Here is a 27,662-nt window from a genome sequence, read left to right as displayed (position 1 = left end):
TCTCTCTCTCTCTCTCTCTCCCTCTCCCCTTCTCTCTCTCTCCCACTCCCTCCCACACAGACACATACAGACTACTAATTTTAAACTCAAAAGTCAATCAACAACACAAACTGTGATACTGTGTTAACTTCAAACCACATTATGTTCCTTTAACCAAATGCCACATGAAGATTATGCCAGGGGCCGCGAGGTGGCACAGTGAGTAAAGCTGGGCCCTGAGTCAGGAGGACCTGAGTTCAGTTCCGGCCTCAGACACTTAACACCCACACAAAAAAACTAGCCGTGTAACCTTGGGCAAGTTACTTAACCCCAATTGCCCTCCAAAAAGGAAAAATAGGATTGTGCCAACAAACCTGCCTTGTTCAGAGTACGTACTTAACAAATATTTGCAGAATTTTAAAATAGTTATTTAGATAATAGATCTAGAACTGAATGGGATGCCAGGCACCATGTGGTCCAATCTCATCTTACAGAATAGAAAATTGAAGCCTGGGGAGGGTAAGTGCCTTGCCCATGGTTACACAGTAGCAGACTCTGCATCTAAACCCAAATCCTCTAATTCAAGATCCATCTTCCATTTTACCTTGCTTTACCTCATACAAGTAGTGTTTTATGTAAACAAACCCTGTCCTTTGGAGATTTGTTCAAACTCCAGGTCTGAAAGAATTATACAAATCTAATAATGATTTTTCTGCTGTACTGTGTTTCCCATATAATATCAGTGTTTCATATTTTCTAAGGTGGCTTGGTTTCCAATTCCAAAAGAAGGGGTTGCACAGTAGGGATAGGTAGTTGTCCTGTTCTGACACAGGACTATCTAATCAGCTGGTAAAACATCAAGTATTTGGGAAATGTACTTGGAGAGTATTTCCAAAAATCTGAAGGTCACCTGGCACATGGGTCCTTGAGAAGCACAAAGTATGGGTGAGAATGGCCTTATGACTGGTTTCACAATTGTTGACAGTGACTTGATACCTACATTTATACGTGGATATTGATCTTTTAAATGATACCAGGATCAATGGCTATGCATTATATATTGCTGCATTTGGACCAGCTATAATCAGCTCATATCAAATTTTAACACCTTTGTGTAAAGCAATTTAATTTATTGAGTAGAGGTATCTTCAAAGAGGACTTCCCCTCCCTTTTTTAAAGCAATGTGACTTATCAGTGCAGCCCTACCTAGTATAAAATTAGTATTTAATAAAAAGATAGTATTTCAGAATGCCTAACAAAATCATAATTAGCATGATAACAACATAATTCAAAATCACAGTTTAAAGTTTGCCCCAATGAGAAAATGTCTTAATAATACCTTGGATTTATATAGCACTTTGAGGTCTGCAACATGCTTCTCATATTACGTCAATTGATTCTTAAAACTGAAGCACACAGAGGTTAAGTAACTTGCCCAGGGTCACACAGCAAGGAAGTGCCTGAGACAGGATTTGAACTCAGATCTTGTTGACTCCAAGTTCAGCACTATAACTACTATACCACCTGGATGGCTAAAGTATTAAAACAGTTTAAAGTCTTAAATGGCTACTAAAGAAAGTATGATTGAAATAGGTGAATAAAAAGCATGCATTTGGTGCATACTATGTGGCATGAACATCAAGAGAACTCATAAATGAGAGGATCAGTGGCATACCCGAGTCACAGACCAGAGTCATACAGCAGGGCTGGCATTTGAACCTGCCTCAGAGGCCATCTCTATGGACTATAACATGCTGCCTCTCATCCGGTTAATATATAGCCTTATTCCGACTAATAAAGCTGAGGCAATTATTCATTTCATGGGCTTAAAATCTGATTAATACTAAAGTGTCTTGAGGGTGGAAAGGTTAGAATTTGCAACTCAAAATTTTAAAAAATAATTGTTAAAAATTATTTTACATGTAATTGGTAAATATTTAATGAAATTTTTAAAAGGGGGGAAAAGACAAATGGATCTCAGTAAAATCAGAGGAAAGGGAGTTTTCTAATAGTATTGCGGTTTAAACCCAGGAATCCCAAAAAGCTGTTGTGGTTTCATGATGTGTTGTGGTGGAACTCTCTCAAAGAATTCAGAGTCAGACCACCTCTAATCTAAGTATAGGCATTTATTGAGATTGATGCCTCTCATGAAGCAGGAAAAATTCCAAGAGGAAACAGCAACTTTAGAGAAAGCAAGATGGATTTTTATAGAGTAAAGGTACTGATTACACAATCAAAATGTACATATTATTAATATTAAAAAGGCAGGAGGAGTTTGTTAATGTATTAGGTAATGGAGGAGAGGTCCCATCTTTGGTTGAGTGGTTAAACATTCCGGTCATTCTGCCCTCCAACTGGCTAGCTATTGTGGTCCTGTCTGGTCAAGACATAGTTAGGTATTGTTGTTCTGTCTTGGGTTAGATGGATGATGTGACTGATTAAATACAAGAACACACCTGTTTCTGTGGGAATGGGTCTAGGGGCAGTGGCCAGGTAGAGGCAGTAGCTGGGTTCCCATCACATGGACACACCTGCCATTTCTGGGAGAACTAAGAGTTCAGGGACACACCTGTTATTCTAGTGAGCAGTGAGGCATATATGAAGAAGTTAGGACATTGGTGGTGGTGGTGGGAGAGCTAGGTAGGTACAGTGGGGCTCCTTCAGTGAGACTGGGCCCATAATGAAGTTGTAATATTGGGATGGGGGGGCAGCTTTATTAGGATTCCATAAATAGTATTTAAATGACTGGTCATGAAGTCACAAGAACCTTTTTCTAGCTGTATGACACAGGCAAATTCCTGAACCTCTTAGTGCCTCTAGGCAACTTCAAGGCTAAATTAAAGAGAAGTTGCTAACCTTCAAGCAATGATGGTCAAGGTCATAAAAGAAAGTGAGGGAGTCCTTGAACAGTGAAATTGCACTGTCACAATGGGCAGAAGCAATTAAAAATGATAAACAATTTCAATTGTTAAAGGAAAAGTTTGTCACAGACGTTTATTTGTTCTGTAATCAGGCTACTCTTAAAAATTTGCTGACAAAAAGTTATAAATAGCCTCATCATCCAATGTTCTCTTTTCTTAAAGGAATAGTGCAGTTCTTGGATCAGAATATTTTTCACTCTTGGGAACTATGGCCTCATCTTTTTTTATACAACATGTTTACTGGAGAGGACTAATTGGGAAGCAGAATTCCCATATGAAGATCACAGAAAAGGATTTTCTTGTTACTTTAGACTAACTGTACCTTTAGTCAAGCCATCGCTTTCTTGGCTTTTTTTTTCTGAGTTATGAAAATTCTGGGAGATTTTGGGTCCTGAAAGCAGTCAATTAACAAGCATTTATTATGTGCCTACTCTTCAACAAGCATTGTGCTAAGTACTGCATACTCAATGATTGCTTCAATCACATGGAATTCATCTACAACTACAAGAAAGATTAAAAACTATATATATAGACTTGGGTATTTGTTACTTCTCAAATGACCAGCTCTCAAGCACATCTGTCTGGTGACATTAATGATTGAGTATTGCTTAATGCTGCCTCCCCTGGGAAGCCTTCCCAAGACAGAAATATTCTCCTGCTTCATCTGTCCCATAACACTGCCCTGCTTATGCATTTATCATATTCTCATCTCCACGTTATTTCAGATTATGGTTAGCAATAGTAATAATAATAACAACAACTAACATTTTCATAACTGTTACTCGGCACCAGGCACGGTGGTAAACATTTTACAATTATGATCTCATCTGATTCTCACAACTACTCTGGAAGGTAGGTGCGATTACCTTACAGATGAGGAACTGAAGCAAATAGAGAGGCCAGATTTGAATGTAGGTTTTCCTGACTTCAGGCCCATGGCTCTATCCACTGGACCACCTAGCCCTTATTACTTGCAGTAGATTGTAATTCTATGTAGGGTTAACACTTTACATTTATCTTTGTATCATCCCTAGCATCCAACACAGTGAACTGCATAAACTCAGTACCGATGGAATGAATAAAACAATGATGGTAAATAAAGAACACTTTGCCTATAAGACAGAAAAGAAAATTAAATATATCGGTTTTAAATAAAAAACAACAACATAGGGAAAAAGTAGGACCACAACAGCACTGAAAAAGAGAAAGTTATATAGGATGTATTCTTTTTAACTCATTATGCTTTTACTCTCACCACAATGGTTGTTTTAGTAGAAATGTATGCAGAATTTTACATATTTTTTACATACTCATTTCATATTTCCCTTGCTTAGCATAGTGCTTGACACAAAGAAGGTACTTAATAAAGGTTTATTAACAATTGATACATTATCACATTTTATTTTCATAATCAATAAGTTAGGTAATACAAATGGTTCTCAACAGATGGCAAAACTGAGGCAGAGAGAAGCTAAGTGACCTGTCCAAGGTCACACAGTTTAAGAGAGAACCATTACTTGAACCCAGGTCTTCTGAAATAGAGATCCAGCCTGCTTAAGTTTGCTGAGTGATTGATTCCCATCGTATCCCAGTTGTCTCTATCTTTTTGCTGGACATTTGGTCAATCAATGCCTGTTGAATGAACCAAATTAGGTGACTTCTATTGTGCTTGCCAATGTTTGTACCCTTATTTACTAGAGAGGATACTCTGTCAAGGCAGGCAGATACAGAATTAAGCTCATTTAAAAAAACACAAGGAAATATCCTCTTCCTCTACTACCTTACTTGTCCATGAACCCTGTTTCCTTCCCTTTCTCAATTTTCTATGATCTCCCTCTCTTGCATTATTTTGTCAATTTCTCTCATCATTTCTGTTTTTTGCTCTTCTCCCTGTTTTCTTTACTCATATGAATAAGTGGAAAGAATTAAATCGCATCATGGCTAGAAGACACAATGAGGGAGTAGGAGACATGAATTTGTTCCTTATTCTGTCTCTCACCAACTTTGGCAACCACAGGCAGAATATCTGACTGCTGTGGGTCCAAGCTCTGTTATCTGGAAAATGAAGATATTGAATCACTAGGTAATGGGGGACTGCCAGTTGTTTTAATAGGTACTTGGAATAAGAAGAAAAACAAAAAATGGTCCTTTCTTGTACCCTACTGCCCAGCAGACTTCTATAATTTCATTGGCATGAGAAATTCCCAAGTGAGGAAATCACCTCTATCAATACATGCCTACAATTGCTCTGTGACTTTACAGACTTAGGCATTGCCTGGGATACTGAGAAGCTAACTGACTTATTCAGTATATATCAGGGGTAGGACTTGTACCCAGGCTCCTTATATCCTGAACCGTCTCTCTAGCTACTACGCCAGCATCTCCCACAAATATGACATTTAAAGAGAGAAATGATTTGAGGAAGGAGAGAACAATATCAATTAGGGAGATCTGGAAAAGCTTTTCATAGGAGAAAGAACCTGGATTGATTCTGGAAGGTAGCTAAGGATTTTAAATGGCAAAAGTAAAGAGGGAAGGCATTCCAAACATGAGGAACAGTACTGAAAAGGTAAGGAGGTGAGAGATAGTATGTTGAGTTGGAGGAACTGCAAGGTCAGTTTGAATGAAATACAGAATGAGTTCAATGGTAGTAAATGAAATAAATCAGTAAAGAAAAGCTGGATCCAGACTGAAAGGGCTTTAAATACTAAGCTCAGAAGTTTGTATTTTTTCCTAGAAGCAAAGGAGAGTCATTGAAGCTTGTTGATTTACAGGAGTGATAAAGTCAGACCTGACCTTTAAGCAGATTATTTTAGGAGCTATATGTATGTTAGAGAACGGAGAATTTGGAAGAAGTGAATTCAATAGATTGTTTCAGTTATTCAGAAAAGAGAAGGAAGTTGAGTTATGGTGGAAGTTTAATTGAGAAGGAAGATCATGAGTTGTGGTGGAACTTGAATTGACAAGACTTTGCAACTGATTAGCTATGAGGGATGAGAGAGAAGAGATGATAATGCTGAAATTGTGGCCCTAAATGAATATAAAGCTGGTTCAAGCCTCAAAGAAACAAAGACAGAGCACCATACTCAGTAAAGAAGACCTGGGTTCTAATCCTGCCTCGGACATTTATCCTGGGATCCCAGGAAAGTCCCTCAACTGCTTTGTGACTCAGTTTCCCATCTTTAAAATGAAAGGGTGGGTCTCTATAATCTCTAAAGACCCTTCCAACTCTAAATCTATGATGCTATGCCTGCTCCCTATTTTTATGCTATGAAATAAGGGGGGGGAGGTTGGAGGAAGGACAGGTTCAAAATAGAAGATAAGGAATTTTAGACAAGCTGAGTTTGAGTTGCATAAGCATCATTTAGGTGGAAAAGTCCAGTACTCAAAGTGTGATATTGTATATTTCACAAGGGAGAATAAATTTAGATATGCAGGTTTGAGTCATTCTACAAAAAGATGACAAGTGAATCCATAGGCCCTTAAGAAATCGCCAAGATAGAATGTCTGGAGTCCAGAACAAAGCCTGGGCATATAGTAGAACAAAAGCAGTTAGAGTAAGGGGCAGAGATGATAAGCCAAACAAGGAAAATGAGGAGCACAGAGCAGTGTTATGAAAACAAAGGGAAGTAAGAGAAGAGAGTAGTCAAAAGTTGTAGCAGAGACAAGAAGAATAAACACAAAGAAAAGACCATCTTGGTCTCATTCAATCATACAGTCATGACTTTGTGAGTCCATGGACCATACTATCCATGGGGGTTTTCTTAGCAAAAATACTGGAAGGGTTTGCCATTCCCTTCTCCAGTAGATTAAAGCAAATAGAAGTGATCTGCCCAATGTCACACAGCTAGTAAGTGACTGAGGATGTATCTGAATTCAGGTCTTCCTTACTCCAGGCCCAGGGCTCTATCCACTGAACCACCTCACTGCCTCCTAAGAAAAAGACCATAGGACTCAGCAATAAAGGTATTGTTAATAACTACAGAGAGCAATTTCATTAAGAATAGTAGGGTATGATACTGAAAAATCACAAGATTTTAAATGGTTACAGAAAGAGAGATTTTAACTCTGTAGCTTTTTTTCACCTGAAAAAATGAAGATAAAAAAAAGATGAAAAAACCCCTTGGCAGCTAAATTTCAACTTACTCCAAGCTGCCTTCTGTGGTGTCCCTGAATGCTATCATCTTCCATCAGCTGACTATCTCCAATTTCTCTTGCACACAGCTTGTTTTAATGGGTGTTTGCAGGCATGTAATGTTAAGGGAATTTGAATTTGAAGATCTTCCATGCCCCTTAATAGGCCCACGTGACCTGCTTTGAGCTTTGGCCCAGCCCACAGCTTGAGTCACATAGAGGTGGGAGGAGCTTACCAAACAGGTGCAGTAGGAAGAGAGAGTGACACAGATCTGAGAGCTGGGGGAGAGCAGAGCCAGAGCAGCTAGCAAATGAGAGAGGAGGGATTTTACCTAGGGGAGCTTCTTTGTAGGGATGTCTAAGGGAGGGAAGGCTTGGGGATGGTGGCACTCCCTGGATTAGTGATGTGTATAAACTTCTTTGTTACCATGGTGGAATTGGTTTTTGGGTATCTGAATAAATATCTCGGTTTTGTCTTTAAGGAAGACAGTCATTTATATTTTGAAATTCAACCCTGGAAATACGTCTGCATGTTCACAGAAGTTGCTATGGGTACTGCATTGGTAATATAAGGCAATCTCCTCCAACACAGTGAAATAAGATCAGGGGGGTCAGAGTCAAGATGGAAAAGTAGAAATGGGACTTCCAGGGGCTCTGGCTTCCACCTCCCCCAATTCATGTAAAAAGGGGACTCTGAACAAACTTTGGAGCTGCAAACCCACAAAATGACACAGAGAAGCTAACCTCCTGCTGAGGACATCTGGGCAGGCTGGAAGGAATAAGCCAGTGCAGCGCTCTAGGAGCTGAGCCCAGGCCCAGTGGGTTTTAGCCCCAGGGAGGGGCTGACCAACCACCAGCTGGAGGGACTTCAGATCACCAGTAGCTGTGGCAGTTTCCAGAATTATCAACACATACATGCTAAGGACAAAGTGAAAGGTCAGTGCAGTGTGGACTTTGGGATCCAGTAGTTGGGAGTGTGTCAGCTTTTGCCCAAGGGCGAGAAGTCAATGAGGAGTCAAGGCTGTGCAGCCACCACCACATGGCAGCTTCAGCTCCTCACCTGCAGAATGTAGGGGGATCAAGTGACCAGTCTCAGGGGTAATCGCTCTTGCTTTAACCTGCTTGGATCTGGACTGCAGTCTAGGGTGGAGGTCCTGGGGTGTGTGACCAGCTTGCCAGAGTGTGTGGATGCTTCAGAGAGGGCACTCAACTAATACCTTCAGCAGCTGAGAAAACCCCAGTATTTGGCATGGAAGCTCCCCTGTCTTGTGGCAGAGTCCTACTGTGGCAAAAAGCCCAGGGGTCAAGTGACTGAGTGGTGACATGAGCAGGGAAAGGAAGCAAAATACACAATGTAACCCAACTTTACATTCCTGCTTTGGCAACAAAAAGGATCAAAGCATGGAACAGGAGGAAGACAGTGAAGTCAGAACTCCTGCGCTATAAGCTTCAAAGAAAAATATGAGCTGGTTACAGGCCATAGAGGACCTTAGGAAGCAAATAAGAGAAGTGGAGGAAAAATTGGTAAGAGAAATGAGAACAATGCAAGAAAATTATGAAATAAGAGTCAACAGCCTGACTGAGGAAAATGACACCTTAAAAAAGACTAACTCAAATGGCAAAAGAGGCTCACAAAGGCAATGAGGAGAAGAATGCCTGAAAAAGCTGAATTTGCCAGATGGAAAAAGAATCTCAAAAACTCACTGAGAAGAATCATTCCTTCAGAATTAGATTGGAGCAAATGGAAGCTAATGACTTTATGAGAAATAAAGATGATGTTAAACAGATCCAAACAAATGAAAGAATAGAAGGCAATGTGAAATATCTCATGGGAAAAACCACTGACCTGGAAAATAGATCCAGGAGAGATAATTTAAAAATTATTGGACTACCTGAAAGCCATGATGAAAGAAAGAACCTAGAAATCATCTTCCAAGAAATTCTCAAGGAAAACTGCCCTGATGTTTTAGAACCAGAGGGCAAAACAGAGGTTGAAAGAATCCACCGATCACCTCCTGAAAAAGATCCCCAAAAGAAAACTCCTAGGAATATTATAGCCAGGTTCCTGAAATTCCCAGATCAACAAGAGGATATTACAAGCAACCAGGAAGAAACAATTTGAATATTGTGGAAACACAATCAGGATAACCCAGGATCTGGAAGCTTCTACACTGAGGGATCAAAGGGCTTAGACTATGATATTCCAGAGGTCAAAGGAGCTGGGATTAAAACCAAGAATCACCTACCCAGAAAAACTGAGTATCATGTTTCAGGGGAAAATATGGTCATTCAGTGGAATAGAGGACTTTCAAGTATTCTTGATGAAAAAACCAGAGTTGAATAGAAAATTTGACGTTCAGATACAAGAAGCAAGAGAAGCTTGAGAAGGGAAACAGGGAAAAGAAATCATAAGGAACTTATCAAAGTTGAACTATTTATATTCCTACATGGAAAAATGATAATTGTAACTGATGAAACTTTTCTCAGTATGAAAATAGTTTTAGGAAATATAAATATATACATATATGTGTGTGTGTCTATACAGGAGGGTATATGGGCATATGAATACATATGTTAATGTGTGTATATATGTTTACAGGTATACATAGATAGAGGGCACAGGACCAATTTAATAGGAAGGGATGATACTTAAAAGGTGAAATTAAGAGGTGAGAAAGGAATATAAGGAGAGGAGATGGGGAGAGACAGAATGGGGTAAACTATCTCATATAAAAGAGGCAAGGGCAAATAGTTACAATGGAGGGGAAGAACAGGAAGGCAAAAAGGCAAAACCTTATTCTCACTGAATTTGACTCAAGGATGGAATGATATACACACTAAATAGGGTATCTCACCCTACAGGAGAGTAGGGGCAAAGGGGATGAGAGGGGGGATGATGGAAGGGAGGGTAGGCTGGGGGAGGAGGGAAGTTGGAAGCACCCACTTTTGAAAAGAGACAGGATCAAAGTAGAGAATAGAACAAGTGAGAGGTGGGATAGGAGGGAGGGAAATATAATCAGTCTTTTACAATATATTTACTATGATAATGTTTTGCATAGCTACACATGTACAACCTATACTGAATTGCTTATCTGCCCAGTAAGGGTGGGTGACAAGGGAGGAAGGGAATGAATCTGGAATTCAAAGTTTTAAAATCAAATGTTTAAAAAATATATATTATTAATAATAATACTATTTTACATGTAATTGGGAAATAAGATATACAGGCACTGGGGCATAGAGATCCACCTTGCCCTACTGGAAAAGTCAAAGGGGGTATGGGAGAAGATATGGGAGAGAGCAGATTGGAGGAGGGAATATCCTGTGGGACTGCTATTTTGGGGCAGTGGGTAGGGGAAAAATGGGGAAAAAAATTTGTAATTCAAAATCTGGTGGAAATGAATGATGTAAACCAGAAGTTAATAAAGCATTTAAAAATTAATTAATTAATTTTTAAAAAAGAAATAAGAGCAGGCAGCACTTAGCACAGCAGATACTTAATAAATGCTATTGATTGACTGACTGGCTACTATACTATTCCATCTCCTATTTTAAAAGCACATTAAATGAAAGAATTGTGGTTGCTAGGTCCAATACCTGTCTTATCAGCCACACTTAGAATAAAATAAGACTACCACCATTTGGTTCTTTGAGTCCTACTAGTGGTCTGGTATGGATATCACATCTACTGTACTCTGACTAGACAAACATTTAATGGCAATTAGGTGGCACAGTAGGGGGAAAGCTAGGCTTGGAGTCAGGGAGACCTGAGTTTGAAACTTGCCTCAGATACTTGCTAGCTGTGTGATCCAGGCAAGTCACTTAACTTAATTTTACTTTAGTTTTCCTGACTGTAAAATGGGGGTGGGACGTAATAAAAGCACCTACCTTCCAGGGTTGTTATAAGGATAAGAGAATATCTATGAAGTATTTTAAAAACCCTAAATAAATGCTACATATCATCACCATCTATGGAAGTAACAATTCTCTAAAATGTGGTACTATTTATCCTGAGGTGTGTTTTACAAACCTTAGAGTATATAAACATTTGCTATTATTAGCCTCCTATAAGGAAAAATACTGTGCTAGGTGCTAAAGATATAACAATTAGATAAGAATATGATCCTTCCCCTCGATAAATTTATAATCCAGTAAACAACATGACATACAAATCACTATAAATTAAATAATGCAAAAGTATTTAAGAAAGGCACATATTCCTATATGAGTGACTTCTAAAGGGGAGAAACATCAACAAAAAGGTCAATCAAGAAAGGCTTCCTGGAAGAAAATAACATGAATTTGACTTTGAAAGACCAAAGAACCCATGGCCTGGACTAATGATTTAATCAGTGTAGGTTCTTTCACATTGAACTTCTCCCATGTTTTCAATGATTTTATGACTTGTTGGGATAAGAAAAAAAAGAAAGAAAAGAAAATTCTCACTTGGTATCCAACCCAACCCAACTTGGTGATGAACCTCTACAAATTTAGCTAGATTGATTTTCAAATGATAGTCTGTTGTCAAAGCCATATTCGAAATCCTCCATCTTGGTTGGAACCTAATTGAACTTGCACACTACTGGAATAGTCTCATAAAATCAGACTGGTTTACTTTCAAACCACAACTAGCCAAAGTAGTAAAATCTTAATGAAGGAACAATATGTAGGGCTAGAACTTGAGACAATCTCAGAGGCCATTTGTTTCAAACTTCTCACTTTACAGATGAGGAAACTGATGCTCAGAGAGGTTAACTGAGTCTTTCAAGGTCACACAGATAAGAAATATGAGCAGTAGGATTTGAACTCATGTCCTCTGACTCCTGACCATACTGTACTATGCTGCTTCCATATCAACTTTTAAATGATAACAATGTTGATTTTGTTTTGTTTTTACCACTACTTCCCTTCCTTATTCACTCATATCCTCTCAAAGAAATTATGACAAATATTGATATAATGTAGACTATGTAGTTACTGTTTTAATAATCTGAACCTATTAAACTTCCTTTTTTCCTCCTCGCCTATCCTACAATGATAAAATGTAATGCTAGTGAGATTGTGGGGAAGAAGGTGCTCCTTAGTTTTTTTTGCTGAGATTAGTACAAGAGTATCCAGGAGGAGGTGATCAATAGTGTCAAATCATGCAGAGGGGCCAAGAAAGATGAGAAGTGAGAAAAGGCTATTGAAAAAGGGAATTTAGAGAGTATTGGTAAGTTTAGGGAGGACAGTTTCAGCATAGCAATGAGATTAGAAGTAAGTTTGCAAAGGGCTGAGAAGTAAATGAAAAAAAGATCAGACTGAAGCAACAGGTGAAGAAAGCTTTTTCTAAAGGTTTGACTATACCAGGGAGGAGAGATATAGGATGATGGCTTGAAGGGATTAGTAGGTTTAAGTGAAGATGGTATTTTTTAGTGAAGAGACACTTCAGCATGTTTGTAGATAGTAGGAGAGGAACCAGTAGATAGGAAAAGACTGAAAGTTAGAAAGAGAGGGAATCATTATTGGGACCATCTGCTGTAGGAGACAGATAAACAATGTAAATGAAATAATATCCATAACCACTTTTTTTAAAGCAATCGGGGTTAAGTAACTTGCTCAAGGTTACACGGACAGTTATTTCTGGCTGTGGTGCGAAGTATCTGAGCCCAGATTTGATCAACAGGTCATCCCGACACTGGAGCTGGTGCTCTTACACGCTGAGCCACCTGGCTGCCCCATAACCATTCTTTTTTTGACTTTCTTTACACATGCTTGTTTCTTGTCATTTATAAAACATACTTATATGTATATATATAATCATCTCTATTATTATTATTTTAAAATCAAAATGTAAATAGTTTTGATTCTATAGTTTTACTTGGAAGATGCCTCTACATCATGCTTTTATTTGTATTGCCTGAATCTTCACTTTTAAGCAGAGAATTTACTAGGATAGGGCCAACCTGCCAACATAGAACTGCCTGGTGTATGGGCAGTCAGTCTAGTTAAATTCAAAGGGGTTCCCCACCATCTTGCATGCATGGTGCTCAATTTTTCAATCACAACAACTTTATCCACTAAAATCCAAGAAAGACTAGGAGCTTCATTGGTGGAGAGAACCCACAAAAAGAGGAGGAAGAGAATGAGAAGGAAGAGGAGGAGGAAGAGGAGATTCCTGAAGCATGGATGCTTGTTGAGAAGTATTTGTAGAGTGTGCTGTTTATAATATATATATATATATATACACACATACCTATATATATATATATATATACTTTAAAAAACCATCAAATCATTTAGTAATTGTTTTCTTTATTCTTTCACAGGATCATTAATCTAGACTTTAGAGAACATCGAGTCCAAACCCTTCATTTTACAGTTGAGAAAACTGAGACCCAGGGAGGTCAAGTAATTTGTCAAGGATAGGTAAAAGTGTGAGAGGAAGAATTTGAACCCAGGTCTTTTGGTCCCAGAGTTGGTTCTCAGTAAGGTGGTGCAGTTAATGGGTAGAGTGCTGGACTTGGAGTCAAGAAGACCTGAATTTGAATCCTGCCTCAGATACTTAGTCACTCTTCACCTCAGTTTCCTTAACTATAAAATAGGAATAATAATAGTATCTATCCAGGAAAATCAAAAGTAATAATATTTGTAAAGCACTTCATGCCTGGCACAAACAGGTGTTTAGCTGTCTCAATAGAATTCAATAAGGGTAAACAGAGGCACAGAATCCCAAGGTTTTTCAGTTTATTAGCAGAGTGTAAACAAACCTGTTAACAAAGTCGGTCAAATGGCTATCTCATTTAGGCCAATGACACAGAGAAGGAGGCACAGTTCCTTTTTATAAACATAGAACAAAGAACAGAACTTGGTAAATCAGTAAAACAATGTAATTGATTACAGGGCTGGCAGCATTATGGGGGTGGGAACAACATGACAGATTGACTGAATATGGAAAGGAAGAGCTAGCAAGAACCCTCTCCTTCCATACTGTGACTAAGTAATGATCATTGTTTGAAAAATTAGAGATAGTAGACGACACTTCTTTTTACAACAAACCAGCATCCTTGAAGGACAGCTTGGTGGTATAAAGACACTAGACCAGATTTCCTGCTTTCTACCTGCATCCTTCAAGAATAGCAGATTTCCTTGAGGCAAGAACAGAATGGTGATTAACAGCAGAACTAGACTTCTAAACTTAGCTCATAGGCAGAGAAACAAGGAAATGTGGCTTGAGCAATCATACAAAATGGGGCAGTAATACCAAATAGGATCAATTACAAATATAATCAATTACAGAATCAATTTAATTTCTTTATAATAAATGCTTCTTTCTTTCTGTTCTTAGCCTCAGTTTCCTCTTATGTAAAATGGGTAAGTTTAACATGTAAAATTATCAATAGCACTTACTTCACAGGGCTTTTGTGAAGATCATATAACAAATAAAGAGCTATGTAAATACTATATGGCATGGTAGATGGAGTGCTGGACCTGAAGGGAAGATCTGAGTTCAGATCCAGCCTCAGATACTTAGCTGTGTGACCCGGGGCAAGTCACTTAACCTATGTCTGCCTCAGTTTTCTCATCAGTAAAATGAGGATAATAATTGTGCCTATCTCCCAGCATTGTTGTGAGGATCTTGGTAAAGGGCTTAGCCAACATGAAAGCATTCTATCACTGCTAGCTATTATGATGATGACAACGTTATGTTTTAATAACCCTAAATCATAACATGAAAAATTATAAATTAAGAAAGGAACTACATAAACACAAATTTATAAATACTGTACCTACGAAGAATCAATAACAGAGTATCATTAAAAAAAAATAGTACAACTAAACAAAGCTAATGTAACCAAGATTAAGAGGGAAGTGGGAAATTGGGAAAAAAAAATTTACAACCTATGTCTCTGATAAAGGACTCATTTCTAAAATATACAGAGAATTGAGTTGAATCTACAAGAATACAAGTCATTCCCCAATTGATAAATGGTCAAAGGATATGAACAGGCAGTTTTCAGAGAAAGAAATGAAAGATATCTATAAGTATATGAAGAAATGCTCTAAATCACTATTGATTAGAGAAATGCAAATCAAAACAACTCTGAGGTACCACATCTCACCAGTCAGATTGGCTAAGATGACAAAACAGGAAAATGACAAATGCTGGAGAGGATGTGGGACAATTGGAACATTAATGCATTGCTGGTGGAGTTGTGAACTGATCCAACTCTTCTGGAGAGCAATCTGGAATTATGCCCAAAGGACTATAAATAATTTCATACCCTTTGATCCAGCAATACCACTTCTAGGGTTATATATCCCAAAGAGATCATAGAAGTGGGAGGAAGACCCATATGTACAAAAATATTTATTTTTTTGTGGTGGCAAAAATTGGAAATTAAGGGGGTACCTATCAATTGGGGAATGGCTGAACAAGTTGTGGTATATGAATGTAATGGAATACTATTGTGCTATAAGAAACAAGGAGCAGATGGACTTCATATTTACCTGGAAAGGCTTATACAAACTGATGCTGAGTGAGAAAAGTAGAACCAGGAGAAATTTGTACACAACTACAGATACAACTATGTGTGATGACCAACTTTGATAGACTGGACTCTTCTCAGCAATGCAGTGATATAAGGCAATCCCAAAAGACTCATGATGGAGAGAGATGTCTACATCCAGAGAAAGAACTAGAAAGAACTGAGTTTGAATCCAGACTGAAGCGAACTACCTGATCTTTTTCTTTTTCGGTTTTATTTCCTCTTTACCATTTTTCATTCCATCTGATACAATCTGTCTGTATAACCTGACTAATGTCTAATGTGAAAGTATTTGCAGATCCTATACTTGATTGTATTCCGCCATGGGGGTAGAGGGGAGGAAGCTGGAGAAAATGTGAAACTCAAGGAATTGTAGAACTTAATCTTGTAAACTAAAAATAAACAAATTAATAAAAAATAAATAAAAATAAAAATAATACAACATACCTTCATCATCTATTTGCCCCTCAGTTCTTTTTACAATTTAAAACTGTCTTAACTTACAAACTACCCTCACAAACAGACCTAGATAGAGCTGTCACTGTTCACCCTCATCTCTACCTCTAGATCCCTATTTAATTCTCAAGGAACAGAGTACAAATATTTGGCACTTTTAACCAAATTTGGGGGTTCAAAGATATGAAAGGAAAGAAAATGGAACAAGGTGAAATAGATTAGAACTGGCCTGCCTCCTGCCCCAACAAATCCTTGCTTTACTCCCAGGCTTTTTCCCCCCACTTAGGATTGTTGTAAGGATCAATTTAGCAGAGAATCAAAATCAGTTGTGAGACTGCCTGGCACAATGCCTGGCACATAGTAGGCATTTAATATGTTTGTTGCCTTTTCTTTCCTTCTCTGCCTGAAATTCTATCAAATAGAGTTATTTGGGTTAATTAGCATCTGCTCTTTTGAAACACGTGAATTCTTCTTTAAGTGATGAGGCACTTTCAATCATTCATACATTAATCATTTTGCTCCCAAAATCCATTGAAGAACTGAGAATTTGGATTGCAAGGAAGGAGAGGGAAGAGAACTTTACCAGGATGTGTACCTCAGTAGGAAACTTAGGGAAGCATGTGAGTTGGGGAAAGGAGCCTAGAAAAAGGTGTTGAGGATACCAAAGAGAATTCTGATCACTGAAAGATTTTGCCTATGATCTAGAAAAGGAGGAAGACATTCTTACAGATATACTACTGAATTTGACCATCGAAGTCATGCTTTCTAAGCCTCTAATTTGACAGATGAGAGAACTCAGTAGCTGAAATTTAAACTAAGGTCTTCTTGACTACAAATGTAGCATTCTTTCCATTATATCTGAACTCTAATTCAAGACCATAAAACTCAGATTAGCCCTGTAAAATTATCTCTTTGAGAAGATATGTTACAAACTCCAAACTCTTGAAACACAACTTGTTCACAAACTGGGAACTGTGTATATAATTATTACCGATACTAGGTTGGTGGGGTGGGAGGAACTGTTCAATAAAAGCCATTTAAAAAATCGATCTGAGCAAAATATATTGCTATTATTTGGCATGTTTGAACTAATTATGTTTAATAAATGAATGTAACCATCAATAGTAATGATTTCTGTACTGTGAAGAAAATATATTCAAATTAATTATTGAGTTACTAAAATGAAAAAAATCCCAAACTCTTAAGTGGGAGAATATTATTTATTGAGCTTTTCCTTTTCTGCTTATCATAAAATGTGTCACGTATATTGTTTCAAGAAAATGTTAGGAAACACTGAAACAACACATCATTTCTGTCTGTCTTCTACCTACCAGCAGAAATCAATGAAAATTACTGCTGTTTCTTGAGGCCCTGAGGTACATTAAGATAGGGTCAAGCAGTTACCTATGAATCTCAATGAGCTTTGAAGTCAAAGCCTTACTTGACCATAGTTTGGGTTTTGATGGCTTAGACAGACTGTAAATTGCAACTGTTTCTGTTCTGGCCAGAAACCCAGAGGGTCTTCCCCTCGTAGTTTGATTTCTTTTTTTTTTTTTCCTGAATAGGCAAACTAGGCCAACTTTTACCTCATTTCTTATCTAGAATTAAATCACCGAATGGGTGCTGCCTCAGACAAAATGAAATCAGGGAAAAACCTTAGCTTAAAAAGGCCAAGTTCCGTCACTGCATCTGAGATGATCTCCAGTCACCCTGAACCATGTCTTGCCACTGGACTCTGATGATCCTGGAGGAGAGGGTGAGGCTGATAACTTTGCACTGCCTAGCCTCCCTTGCAAGTGAGGATATCACCCTCCAAATGCCACTAGACCTTTTTGAGAATGGAGGACCAACATCAGCAATGGTACAGTGCAAAAAAATGCTGGCTTTGCCTCTCTGTGACTCAATTTGCTCATGTAAAAGGAAGGGATTATCCTAGACAAGGCACCTTTGAGCTTAAATCTATTATTATGTAATAAGTTTTTTATAATTAAGCATTGGCCTAGGGGGGAAAATACTTTCTCCATACCCATAACCACAAATCAGCATGAGTATTCTTTTAGGCAACAAAATTCCAAAAAACTTCAGAACTGACTATAACAATTGCCTCCCTTAAATACTAGGTTATATTGTTTAAAAAAAAAAAAAAAAAAAAGAGGTAGATAGTTAATAATGAGTTATGCTTGTTTTTTTTTAAATTCCCTTTGTGTCTATACCTTTGAAAACAATTAGATACAGGCAATTAATTACATTTTGGGCAAATGAGCTTAATTAAGGGCTGTAATGACAGTTAAACGTTCTATTAGGATTTTGTATCTTATACAAAAGCAATCATATTGAAATGTTTTGGAAAATAGGAGAATGGGTCCATTTACTGCCCCCCCCCCCACATCAATCTATGAATTTGGAAAAGAGAATGGCCTCTGAGTCTAAGTATCCATTTTGAAAAAAAAAAAACTATAGCAAAATATTAATTCAATGAGGGCAGTTTATCCCTTCCAATTTGGAAGATAACTTTTCTTGGTCCTCAAGTAAGTACTTTAGGTAATGCCTTTGACATTAAAGATTTGCCTACCCCCAGAGATTTTTACAAAAGTACTTTCACATAAGATTTTCTCCTAGTCATTACTCATACTAGAGTCTCTAAACTAAATGTCCATAAATGTTTTAGATAGCCTTTAGGGAGGTCATTATTTTACTTGTGAGTACCAAGTTATTGAAGGGCCCTGGGATGAAACTTATGCTTTGCAAACTGAAGACCTGACACAACCACCCTGCTGCAAAAATAATAACACATACTCTTCTGTTTGCATAGTGCCTTTAACTTTTCCAAGAGCTTTTGCATCTATTACTTACTTTTTTCTCACAATCATCCTGGGTAGTAGATAAGATCGATTTTATTATGCCCATTTTTCGTGTGTCAAAGATGAAGCAGCCAGAACTGGTGTCAGTTACTTGAATTTTAGTCTGGCGCGCTTTGCATTTGTTGCTATTTAAAGGGGCTTGAGACAGTAGAAACTTTTACTGATTGAACTTTTTAATCCTCCCACCCACCCCGGCAAGGGCTAAATAATAACTGAGCAGACCAATAAGTTTCCAAAGGTTTCAAGTTAACTACCCGGCTTTGCTAGGACAGAATCGGGCACAGGAGGCCAGAGAGATGGAGTTGGTGAGGTGAGGCTCTGTGACATTTGCTGACTCTTGCTAGGTTGGGAGGCTGCTCCCCGGCAGTATCTGGTTGCATGAACTCAGAAGTCTTACCTTTTTAAAGCAGGGAAGTACAAAGAGTGTGGGACAAAAGAAGGTGGGCTTGGGGGAGGGGGGAAGGAAGGAGGTTCTGGGTGTAGAGTCAGCTTTCGGGAGAAAAGAGGACTGTGTAGATAGTGGAAGGAATCTGGTCAATCTGGGGGCCCGGGGAGCCAGTGTGATTGGGCCATGGTTCTGGGGAGGAAATGGCTCCGGGCCCAGAGCAGGAAAGGAAAGGAAGGCAGAGGCGGGGGGCAGGGTGCAAAGACTTGGAGGGGAGATGAAGTTTGGGCTAGAGAACCCAGGGGGTCCTGAAGGAGACTGGGCTGAAACAAGAGATCAGAGAGCCGGCTCGCGAGGGGAGAGGGGCGGGCCAGACAGCTAGGGAGACAAAGCGGGCACGGCAGCAGCAGCTCCCGGCCTCGGTGGGCCGGGCCGGGCGGGCTGAGCTAAGATGGGCTGTGATGGGCTGGGCTGGACTGGGCCGCCCCGTCGGGGGCGGGGCCGGCGGCGCAACTCCCCCTACCCCCACCCCGCTTGGGCCGCTGTGCAGCTTGCCCGGCCTGGCCTCCAGCCCCAGGCCTGGCCTCACCTGTCCAGCCAGAATGTCCAGGGGGAGTGCAGCGGGACCCCGCCGGGCTCCGGCCTCAACTCCGCCAGACTCTGCATAGCCAGCGGCTCCTCTGCGTCCGGCCGCCCGGGCGGCTCACGGGCGCTCGCGGCGGGGGGCTCCGGGGAACTCAGTGCGGCTGCCTCGGCGGCCGGGGGAAGCGCCATTTTCTCCCCTCGCCCGGCCAGCAGAGCGAGCGGAAGCGAGCACCAAGCAAGCCGGAGACAGCCAAGGAGCCGGCCGCGGCGGAGGCCGAGGCTGCCTAGGCTGCGGAGGCTGAGTCACCCCCGCCCGTCCGCGCCAGCCCTAGTCTCCTCCCCGCCCTCCGCCCTCTCCTGCCTGTGGGCGCCCTCGGCTCCGCCCCACGCAGGGGGCCCCGGCCCGGCCTGCAGTGGTGTCAGTACCGCCCCCGGCTGCTCGCCCGCCCAGAGGTCAAGGCCCGCGCAACCCTGGCAGCCGCGCGCTCTGTGAGCTGGCCCGGGGCCGGGGAGGGCACAAAGAGCGGCGGGGAGCGGGGTATGGGAAAGGGAATTGGCGCGCGCACGGTCAGCGCGAGCCAGACCGGGAGCGGGGCGCGCAGATAGGCTGGCCCGAGCGCAGGAGGCGCGAGCCCTAGGGATGCGCCGAGAGCTCCCGCCGTCCCAGGGCACGCAGGTGCGCCCTTTGGCCGCTGGACAGAGGCCGCGGGGCAGCCAGTGAGGAGAAACAGGCTTCTGTACACGCTCGTGCGCGCGCACACACACATACACACACAAACACACACGTACAGAGGGAGGGCAAGTCTGGGGAACTCCCTGTTTTATCGGGGAAGGAAGCCCACACTTAGTGTGGGGGCAGCTCTGCTCCATTGCAAACTACTTGCGGTTACCACCCTAACATCTGTCCATTGGTCAGTACACCCATCAGCCCAAGTGGGGTCTCCCACTCCCATCTCGCAGAGAACACGTCAGGAAGGACATTGTGTCTGGTTGCCACTGCCCATCTAGCTTTTCAAACACCCGAGTTTTCTTCTTTCCCTGTTTTTACAGCCCTCTATTAAATCAGCAGCTGCAGGGACATTATCGAAGGGTGCAAAGATCAAACTGCCCAATACCTTGACACAGATGGTCTTGAACAGTGACAAGATTAGAAGTCAATCATGTTCTTATTTCGTATCAGCACCAATGGATCCCAGTTTCTCCAAGTAAGAGAACGATGTTTTTTTTTTTTTAACATCAAAAGATTTTGCAGCCATCCACTTGATGTCTGTTAGATTCGGTATCCATTGATGGAGAAAATAATATGTTGACAAAATAAAAATGCTTGCTGCAAATATGGATTCAAGAACTCTTACAATAACCTGTCTCATCAGGGTTCTGAGCTTAGAATCATAGACTTAGAGCAGGAGAAAACCTGAGGGGCTATCTAGTACAAATACTTCAGAGATGGGCTCTCCAACTTTAAACCCGGTGCTCTTTCTACTTCATCATGTGGCTTCCTCGTTAACTTCCCCTACCCCCTTTTAAAAGTCCTTTGGCTTTGCTTAGTGTGAGCAGATGTCAGTGATGACCCTTAAAGTCTCTATAGACCTAGAGAACAGGGATCCAGACTATTCCTTTTCTTAGATCTTGCGCTTTAGAAAAATGGTCTTACATTTCACCACCATCATAATATTCCAACTCCCATATGCTTCTGATAGCTCAAGTTGGGTTTAGTGCCAGAAATGGTTGTGAATCTCAGGAAACCTTAGGAAATCTTTCCAGCAGTGTCACAGCTGACTTTTGCTGCTGCTCCTGCTGCTTCCAAGAAGGAAATGTCTTCAATGTCTTCAGTTTAATCCTTTGACACTTATGTTACACAGGAGCTAGCTTATGCTCTGATTCCTTTTGGAAAACTGTCAAACTGGACAGATGTTTACATTTTTGAGATCTGAAGTCTCAGTACTTTCCTCTGAGTCTTTATACAAAGGGTAAAGGAAGCAAGATAGTGATACTTTTCTCTAAGCGTCACTCATTTTTTCTAGGAAAGAACCCACCCAGGTTGGCCGGGGGTGAGGATAGGGCAGGGGACAGGAAAATGGGGGAGAAGGGGTGGAAGAAGGGACATAAATGGGCAGATGCCAATGATTTAGATGAGACTTGGATAAATGAATGTTCCAGTTTAGTATCTCAACCAATATTTCCTAGTTTCTTCAAGTGCAAGAACACTTTCAGCATCAAAAATCCAGAAGATAGCCACTAATAACAACTTTACTGTTAATATCCATTGATTGAGAAAATGCATAGTGGCAAAATGTCAAAGCTTGGTGTTTATTTGGATTCAAAGTCCCTCTTTTCAAGGGTCTAAGACCCACAAGTTAGGATCATGGGCCCATATATTTAGTGTTGGAAGGGACCTTAGAAGCCATCAAATCTAACCTCTTCATTTTATATAGATAAGAAAGCAAAAATAGAAAGGTTGAGTGATGTGCCCAAACATTACACAACTAGTAAAAGTAACAGTGTCAGGATTTGAAACTAGATTCTCTGATTATAGATTCAGCACATATTCCACTTTACCACACTTCTCCCCACTGTTCTAGATGTTAGACCCAATTAGCAAATCAGCTTTGGTATTCAGGAGCTATATAGGTGGCCATGATTTGCAAGCTGTGAAAAATGGTGCCTATATGTCCTCTATCATTGCCTTTATTAATTCAACTGACAAGAAGTTTCTTGGATCAGCTTGATTAGTTTACAAGTATATGAGACTTTAAATGTTTGAGAGCATCTCCTGTTTAAAAGGTCCAGAAATACTCATTTCACCACTTTGGACAAAGGCCCAAGAAGAATGAGGAATGAAGTAAAGCCTTTAAATTTGTCAATTAAGAGATCATTGGTAATTTTGGAGAGAGCAGTTTGGGTTGAATGATGAGAAACCAGATTACAGAGAGCTAAGAAGAGAATGAGAGAAAAGGAAGTGGCGGCACAAATTGTAAATGCCACATCAAGGAATTTAGCTATTAAAGGGAGGAGAGATACAAGTTGATAGTTGTCATGGATGATGGATCGAGTGAGGGCTTTGTGAGGATGAGTGAGACATAGTTGTATTTGTATGCTTTAGAAAGCTGCCATAGACAGAGAGACTGAAGATAAGTCAGATAGTGGAGATGACAAAGGGGGCAATCTGCTGGAGAAAATGAAATGGAATGGGATGATTTGTCCATGTAGAGTGGTTTGGCTTGGCCAGGAGAAGGGCCATCTCTTCATGTGAGATGGGAGAAAGAGGAGGTAATAACAGAAGGTGTCTGAGTGATATGAGATGAAGGGAGACATGTGTGTTTTGGGTGAATGGTTTCAATTATGTCAGTGAAATATTAAGCAAGGTTGTCAGCTGAGAAGGTAGGGGAGAGGGAGAACTATGAGATGTTTGAGAGGGGATGAAATTGTTGACCACTTCCTCCTTATGTATACTTGCCTCTCTTTTGGCTTCTGAGCAAAGTCCTCCACTTATCTTTCCAACTGCCCTGTTAACTGATTTCCCATTCTCTTCCTGATTTCTGATTATTGCAACATCTTAACTATCCTACCTCATCTACTCTATCTCCTCTCCAACCCACTACTTATCCCACTGCCAGATATCTTCCTGAAGAATAAATGTTGCCATGTTATTGTTCTGTTCAAAATCTTTCAACAGGTCCCCATTGGCTACCTAGTAAGGTGTCCACATTTTAGTCTGGTTTTTATAATATGGCACCTACAGTGTTTATCTTACATTACAACCTTCCACATGCTCATTATCCCTATGAACCCAATGTGATGTCCCACCTCTGTGGCATTGTTCAGCTTGTCTCTCATGCTGGGATGCACAGGTTTTTTTTGGAAAATGGAAGGGACTCTTATCACCCATCTATTCCAATCTGTGTCCAGAATTGATTTCTACTGTAATATCTCTGACAAATGAGCATCTATCCTCTGAGGAGGCTTCTGTGCCTGCAATAAGAGGGAAATCAGACATATAGCCATCTATTCCTATACAACTATACCCTAAAGGCTACTACTCACTCTATTTGTAAAGCCTTCAAGAGTCTCCTTTCTCTACCTGTATTGAAATTCCCTTAGGCAAGTGTTGGGAAAAGATTGATTCTTTTTTCTAACTGAAAATAAATTTGAAACATTGAGTGGGGATTCCAACAATGTGACCTGTGATAACAAATAATAAAAGAAAGTCACATTTCAGTGCATTTTTATATTGTTAAATTATATATATATATTTGCTTTTTGGAGGGGGTAAGTCAGGGCAGTTGGGGTTAAGTGATTTGCCCAAGGTCACACGCCTAGTAAGTGTTAAGTGTCTGAGGCCGGATTTGAACTCAGGTTCTCCTGACTCCAGGGCCAGTGTTCTATTCACTGTACCACCTAGTCACCCCCAAATTCTATATATTTTGTAAAGATTCTAAGTATTTCCTGCTATATCATGCATTACTATTAATATAGAGAGTTATTTTTAATCTCTTAAGAGTTCTAATTTTAGTTACTAATTTTAGGAGCTCACATTAGTAAATCAGTGGCCACTAGATGGCAGACTGAAAGCCTTTACAGAAATCTTAGAGGGAGGCAAATGTCATGATGTAGATGCCCAAACTAAATCTCCCAGCTTCTTTATCTCCAGAGGTCAATTCTTCTGATCTTATATTTAAAGCTTAAAGGGACCTTACATGTCATTGGATCCAACCCCCAAATTTTAAAGATTAAGAACCAAGGCTTAGGGGGCGAGGGAAGTTGGAAGCACCCACTTTTGAAAAGGGATGGGATCAAAGTAGAGAATAGAACAAGTGGGAGATGGGATAGGAGGGAGGGAAATATAGTCAGTCTTTTACAACATATCTACTATGTTATTGTTTTGCATTAGCCATACATGTACAACCTATACTGAACTGCTTATCTTCCCAGTAAGGGTGGGTGACAAGGAAGGAAGGGAATGAATCTGGAATTGGAAGTGTTAAAATCAAATATTCAAATATATGTATATATATATGTGTGTGTGTGTGTGTGTGTATGTATATATATATATATATATATATATATATATATATATATACTATTATTAATACCATCTTACATGTAAGTGGCAAATAAGATATACAGGCACTGAGGCATAGAGATCCACTGGAAAAGTCGAAAGGGGTGTGGGAGAAAATATAGGAGAGAGATTGGAGGAGGGGATATCCTGTGGGACTGCTATTTTGGGGTGGTGGGTAGGGGAAAAATGGGGAGAAAATTTGTAACTCAAAATCTGGCGGAAACGAATGATGTAAATCAGAAGTTAATAAAGCGTTAAAAAAAAAAGAACCAAGGCTTAGGGAATTGACCAATATCACACAAATAGTACATGGTGCAGCCATCATTGAACCTAATCCTCTCTGTTTCATCATGTTTCTTTTGACCCATTCCCAAAATTATGAATGAAAAGAAGCAAGGCCTTTATGGCTTTGGGTAGTGGATGAGAGAGAAAGGAGAGCTAGGACCAGAAAAGGAGTTTGGCTAGACAAAGTGAGAGATGAACAGCTTGCATTACTACATTGGTACTCATGTAAAGTCAATGGATCTGAAGGAATCCAAGTGGTTGATTGGAACCCTTGTAGAGTATTTACAAGAAGATGTTGAGGAGGATAACATGGGATGGGAAGGAGGATTTATAACCTACACTGGGGGACTGTGCTAGTGTCTTCCCCTCTTAAGGTATCTTCTATCTACCCTGTATTGTGTATATATCTGCTACCTCCCCTGGAATGTAAGTTCCTTAAGGTCATGTACTGTTTCATTTTTGATCTTTATATACCTTATGTTAAGTAAAGTACCTGGTATATAGTGCTAAATAGGAGAATAGAGAAGAAGAAAGGATGGAAAGAAGTAAGGAAGGAAGGAGGGAGGGAAGAATAAAAAAGGGAGGGAGGCAAGGAAGGAAGAAGAATTGATTAAACACATGTTATGTGCTATGCTAAGTGCTTTTCAAATATTATCTCATTTATACCTTTATCTTAAGGTTTAGCTGTAACATCACAACAGCCTAGTGCTTGGTCCAATAGACCTAGTTCTCTTACCACTGACTGATCTCTCAGTTCCCATACCAGAAGTAGTAGTTGGTATGGACTAACCATCACAATTATTATAGTATTGTTTTGTCTACACCTGGGCTGACAGCCAGGTAAGTTTATCTATCAGTATATTTCTTTTCTGTGGTCTGAATCTGTGCACTAGAAGTGTCTGTAGAAGTTTGGGGCAGAAAAAGATCAACATTCACTTGACAATCTAAGTGAAATAGATGAATATTACAAAAATATGAACTGCTTAGATTAACAGAAAAGAAAAAAAAAGAATACTTGAATAATGTTATCTTAGAAAAAGAAATTGAACAAGCTATAAATGAGCTCCCTAAGGAAAAATCCCCAGGACCAGATGAATTTATAAGTTAATTCTACCAAACAGCAGTATTTCTGCTGTTTTCAGATGTAGTTCTGAGAGTTTGGAAGTCTTCAGTGCTTCCAAGATGTTATGATCTGGGGAGGCATTTGTTCACTACTCTCTTGGTCTGCATTCTGGTCCTCACCCAGGAAAGGCTGCTGATCCCTTGAGATTGCCATGAATACTGCTCCTCAGGGCCTCTCCTCCCTTGGGACCAAAAATGATACTATTCCCCAATCTGTAGGGATTGGAAGTGATAGTGACCATCAAGAGTTCCATTCCCTCTTGATCAAAAGTGCTCCTCTTTACCCTTTAACTTTGACCCAAAAGTGAATATAGAGAGTGGAGTTGCCAAACAGTGTCTGGTCCTGCATCCAAATAGGATGGAGAGAAATCCATAGTCAGTAATTATAATTGTGAATTGGAATGTGATCAACACACCCATAAAATGGAACTGGATAGCAGAATGGATTAGAAACTAGAATCCAACAATATATTTTTCACAAAAAAGAAACTTGAAGCAGAGAGACAGAGAGTTAAAATAAGGATATGGAAGAAAATCTATTATACTTCTACTGAGTTAAAAACATCAGGGACAGCAATCATGATCTCAGACAAAGCAAAAGTAGACCCAATTAAAAGGGATACACTGGGAAATGACATCTTGCTAAAAGAAACCAGACACAATGAAGTAAAATCAACATTAAACATATATCCACCAAATGGCATAACATCCAAATTTTAAATCAAAAGTTAAATGAAGTACAGGAGGAAATAGTAAAACCATGTTAGACAGGGACCCCCACCTTTTCCTCTAGATAAATCTTGCCATAAAATAAAGCAAAAAGACATCAACGAGTAGAAAAGTTAGATATGATAGACCTCTGGAGAAAAATGAATGGAAATAAACCTTTTTCTCAGCTGTACATGCTACCTTCACAAAAAAAATTGACCATGGGCATAAAAACCTCACAATCATATGCAGAAAAGCAAAAATATTAAATGCACCCTTTTCAGAACAGAATGCAATAAAATTACATTAAGTAAAGGGTTTGGAGGTATAGATTAAAAGCTAATTGAAAACGATTCTAATCCTAAAGTTAACAGTTAAGTGGGTCAAAGGACAAATTATAGAAACAATCAATAATTTAATTAAAGAGAAAGACAATAATGAGATAATATTCCAAAAATTGTAGGATGCAGGAAACTACATTTCTACATGTGTGTATCAGTTAAAGAGAAAGAATAGATAAATGAATTGGACATACAACTAAAAAACTAGAAAAAAACACAATTAAAAATTCCCAATTAAATACCAAAATGGAAATCCTGAAAATCAAAGGAGAGATTAATAAAATGGAAAGTAAGA

The 27,662-nt window shown here is 39.7% G+C and overlaps 1 protein-coding gene across 2 annotated transcripts in view; it reads right to left on the bottom strand.

Annotated features, from left to right (window-relative positions):
* The window catches only part of EIF4E3 (eukaryotic translation initiation factor 4E family member 3), a 54,150-nt gene extending 33,962 nt beyond the window's left edge, over window positions 1-20,188 (bottom strand). The window contains exon 1 of one of the 2 annotated variants that reach the window (XM_069084094.1): window positions 19,854-20,188. In XM_069084094.1, the coding sequence (XP_068940195.1) occupies window positions 19,854-20,038 (185 nt within the window). In that variant the 5' untranslated portion in view covers window positions 20,039-20,188. The remainder of the gene's footprint in view (window positions 1-19,853) is intronic. The other variant, XM_069084095.1, reaches the window with a different exon arrangement.
* Window positions 20,189-27,662: the final 7,474 nt, after the last annotated feature.

The sequence above is a fragment of the Petaurus breviceps genome, unplaced genomic scaffold (assembly GCF_028583685.1).
Source record: "Petaurus breviceps papuanus isolate PSGF00001 unplaced genomic scaffold, PetGlider_PUasm1.0 174, whole genome shotgun sequence".
Taxonomy (NCBI): domain Eukaryota; kingdom Metazoa; phylum Chordata; class Mammalia; order Diprotodontia; family Petauridae; genus Petaurus; species Petaurus breviceps.
This window is presented reverse-complemented; position numbering and strand designations above follow the sequence as displayed.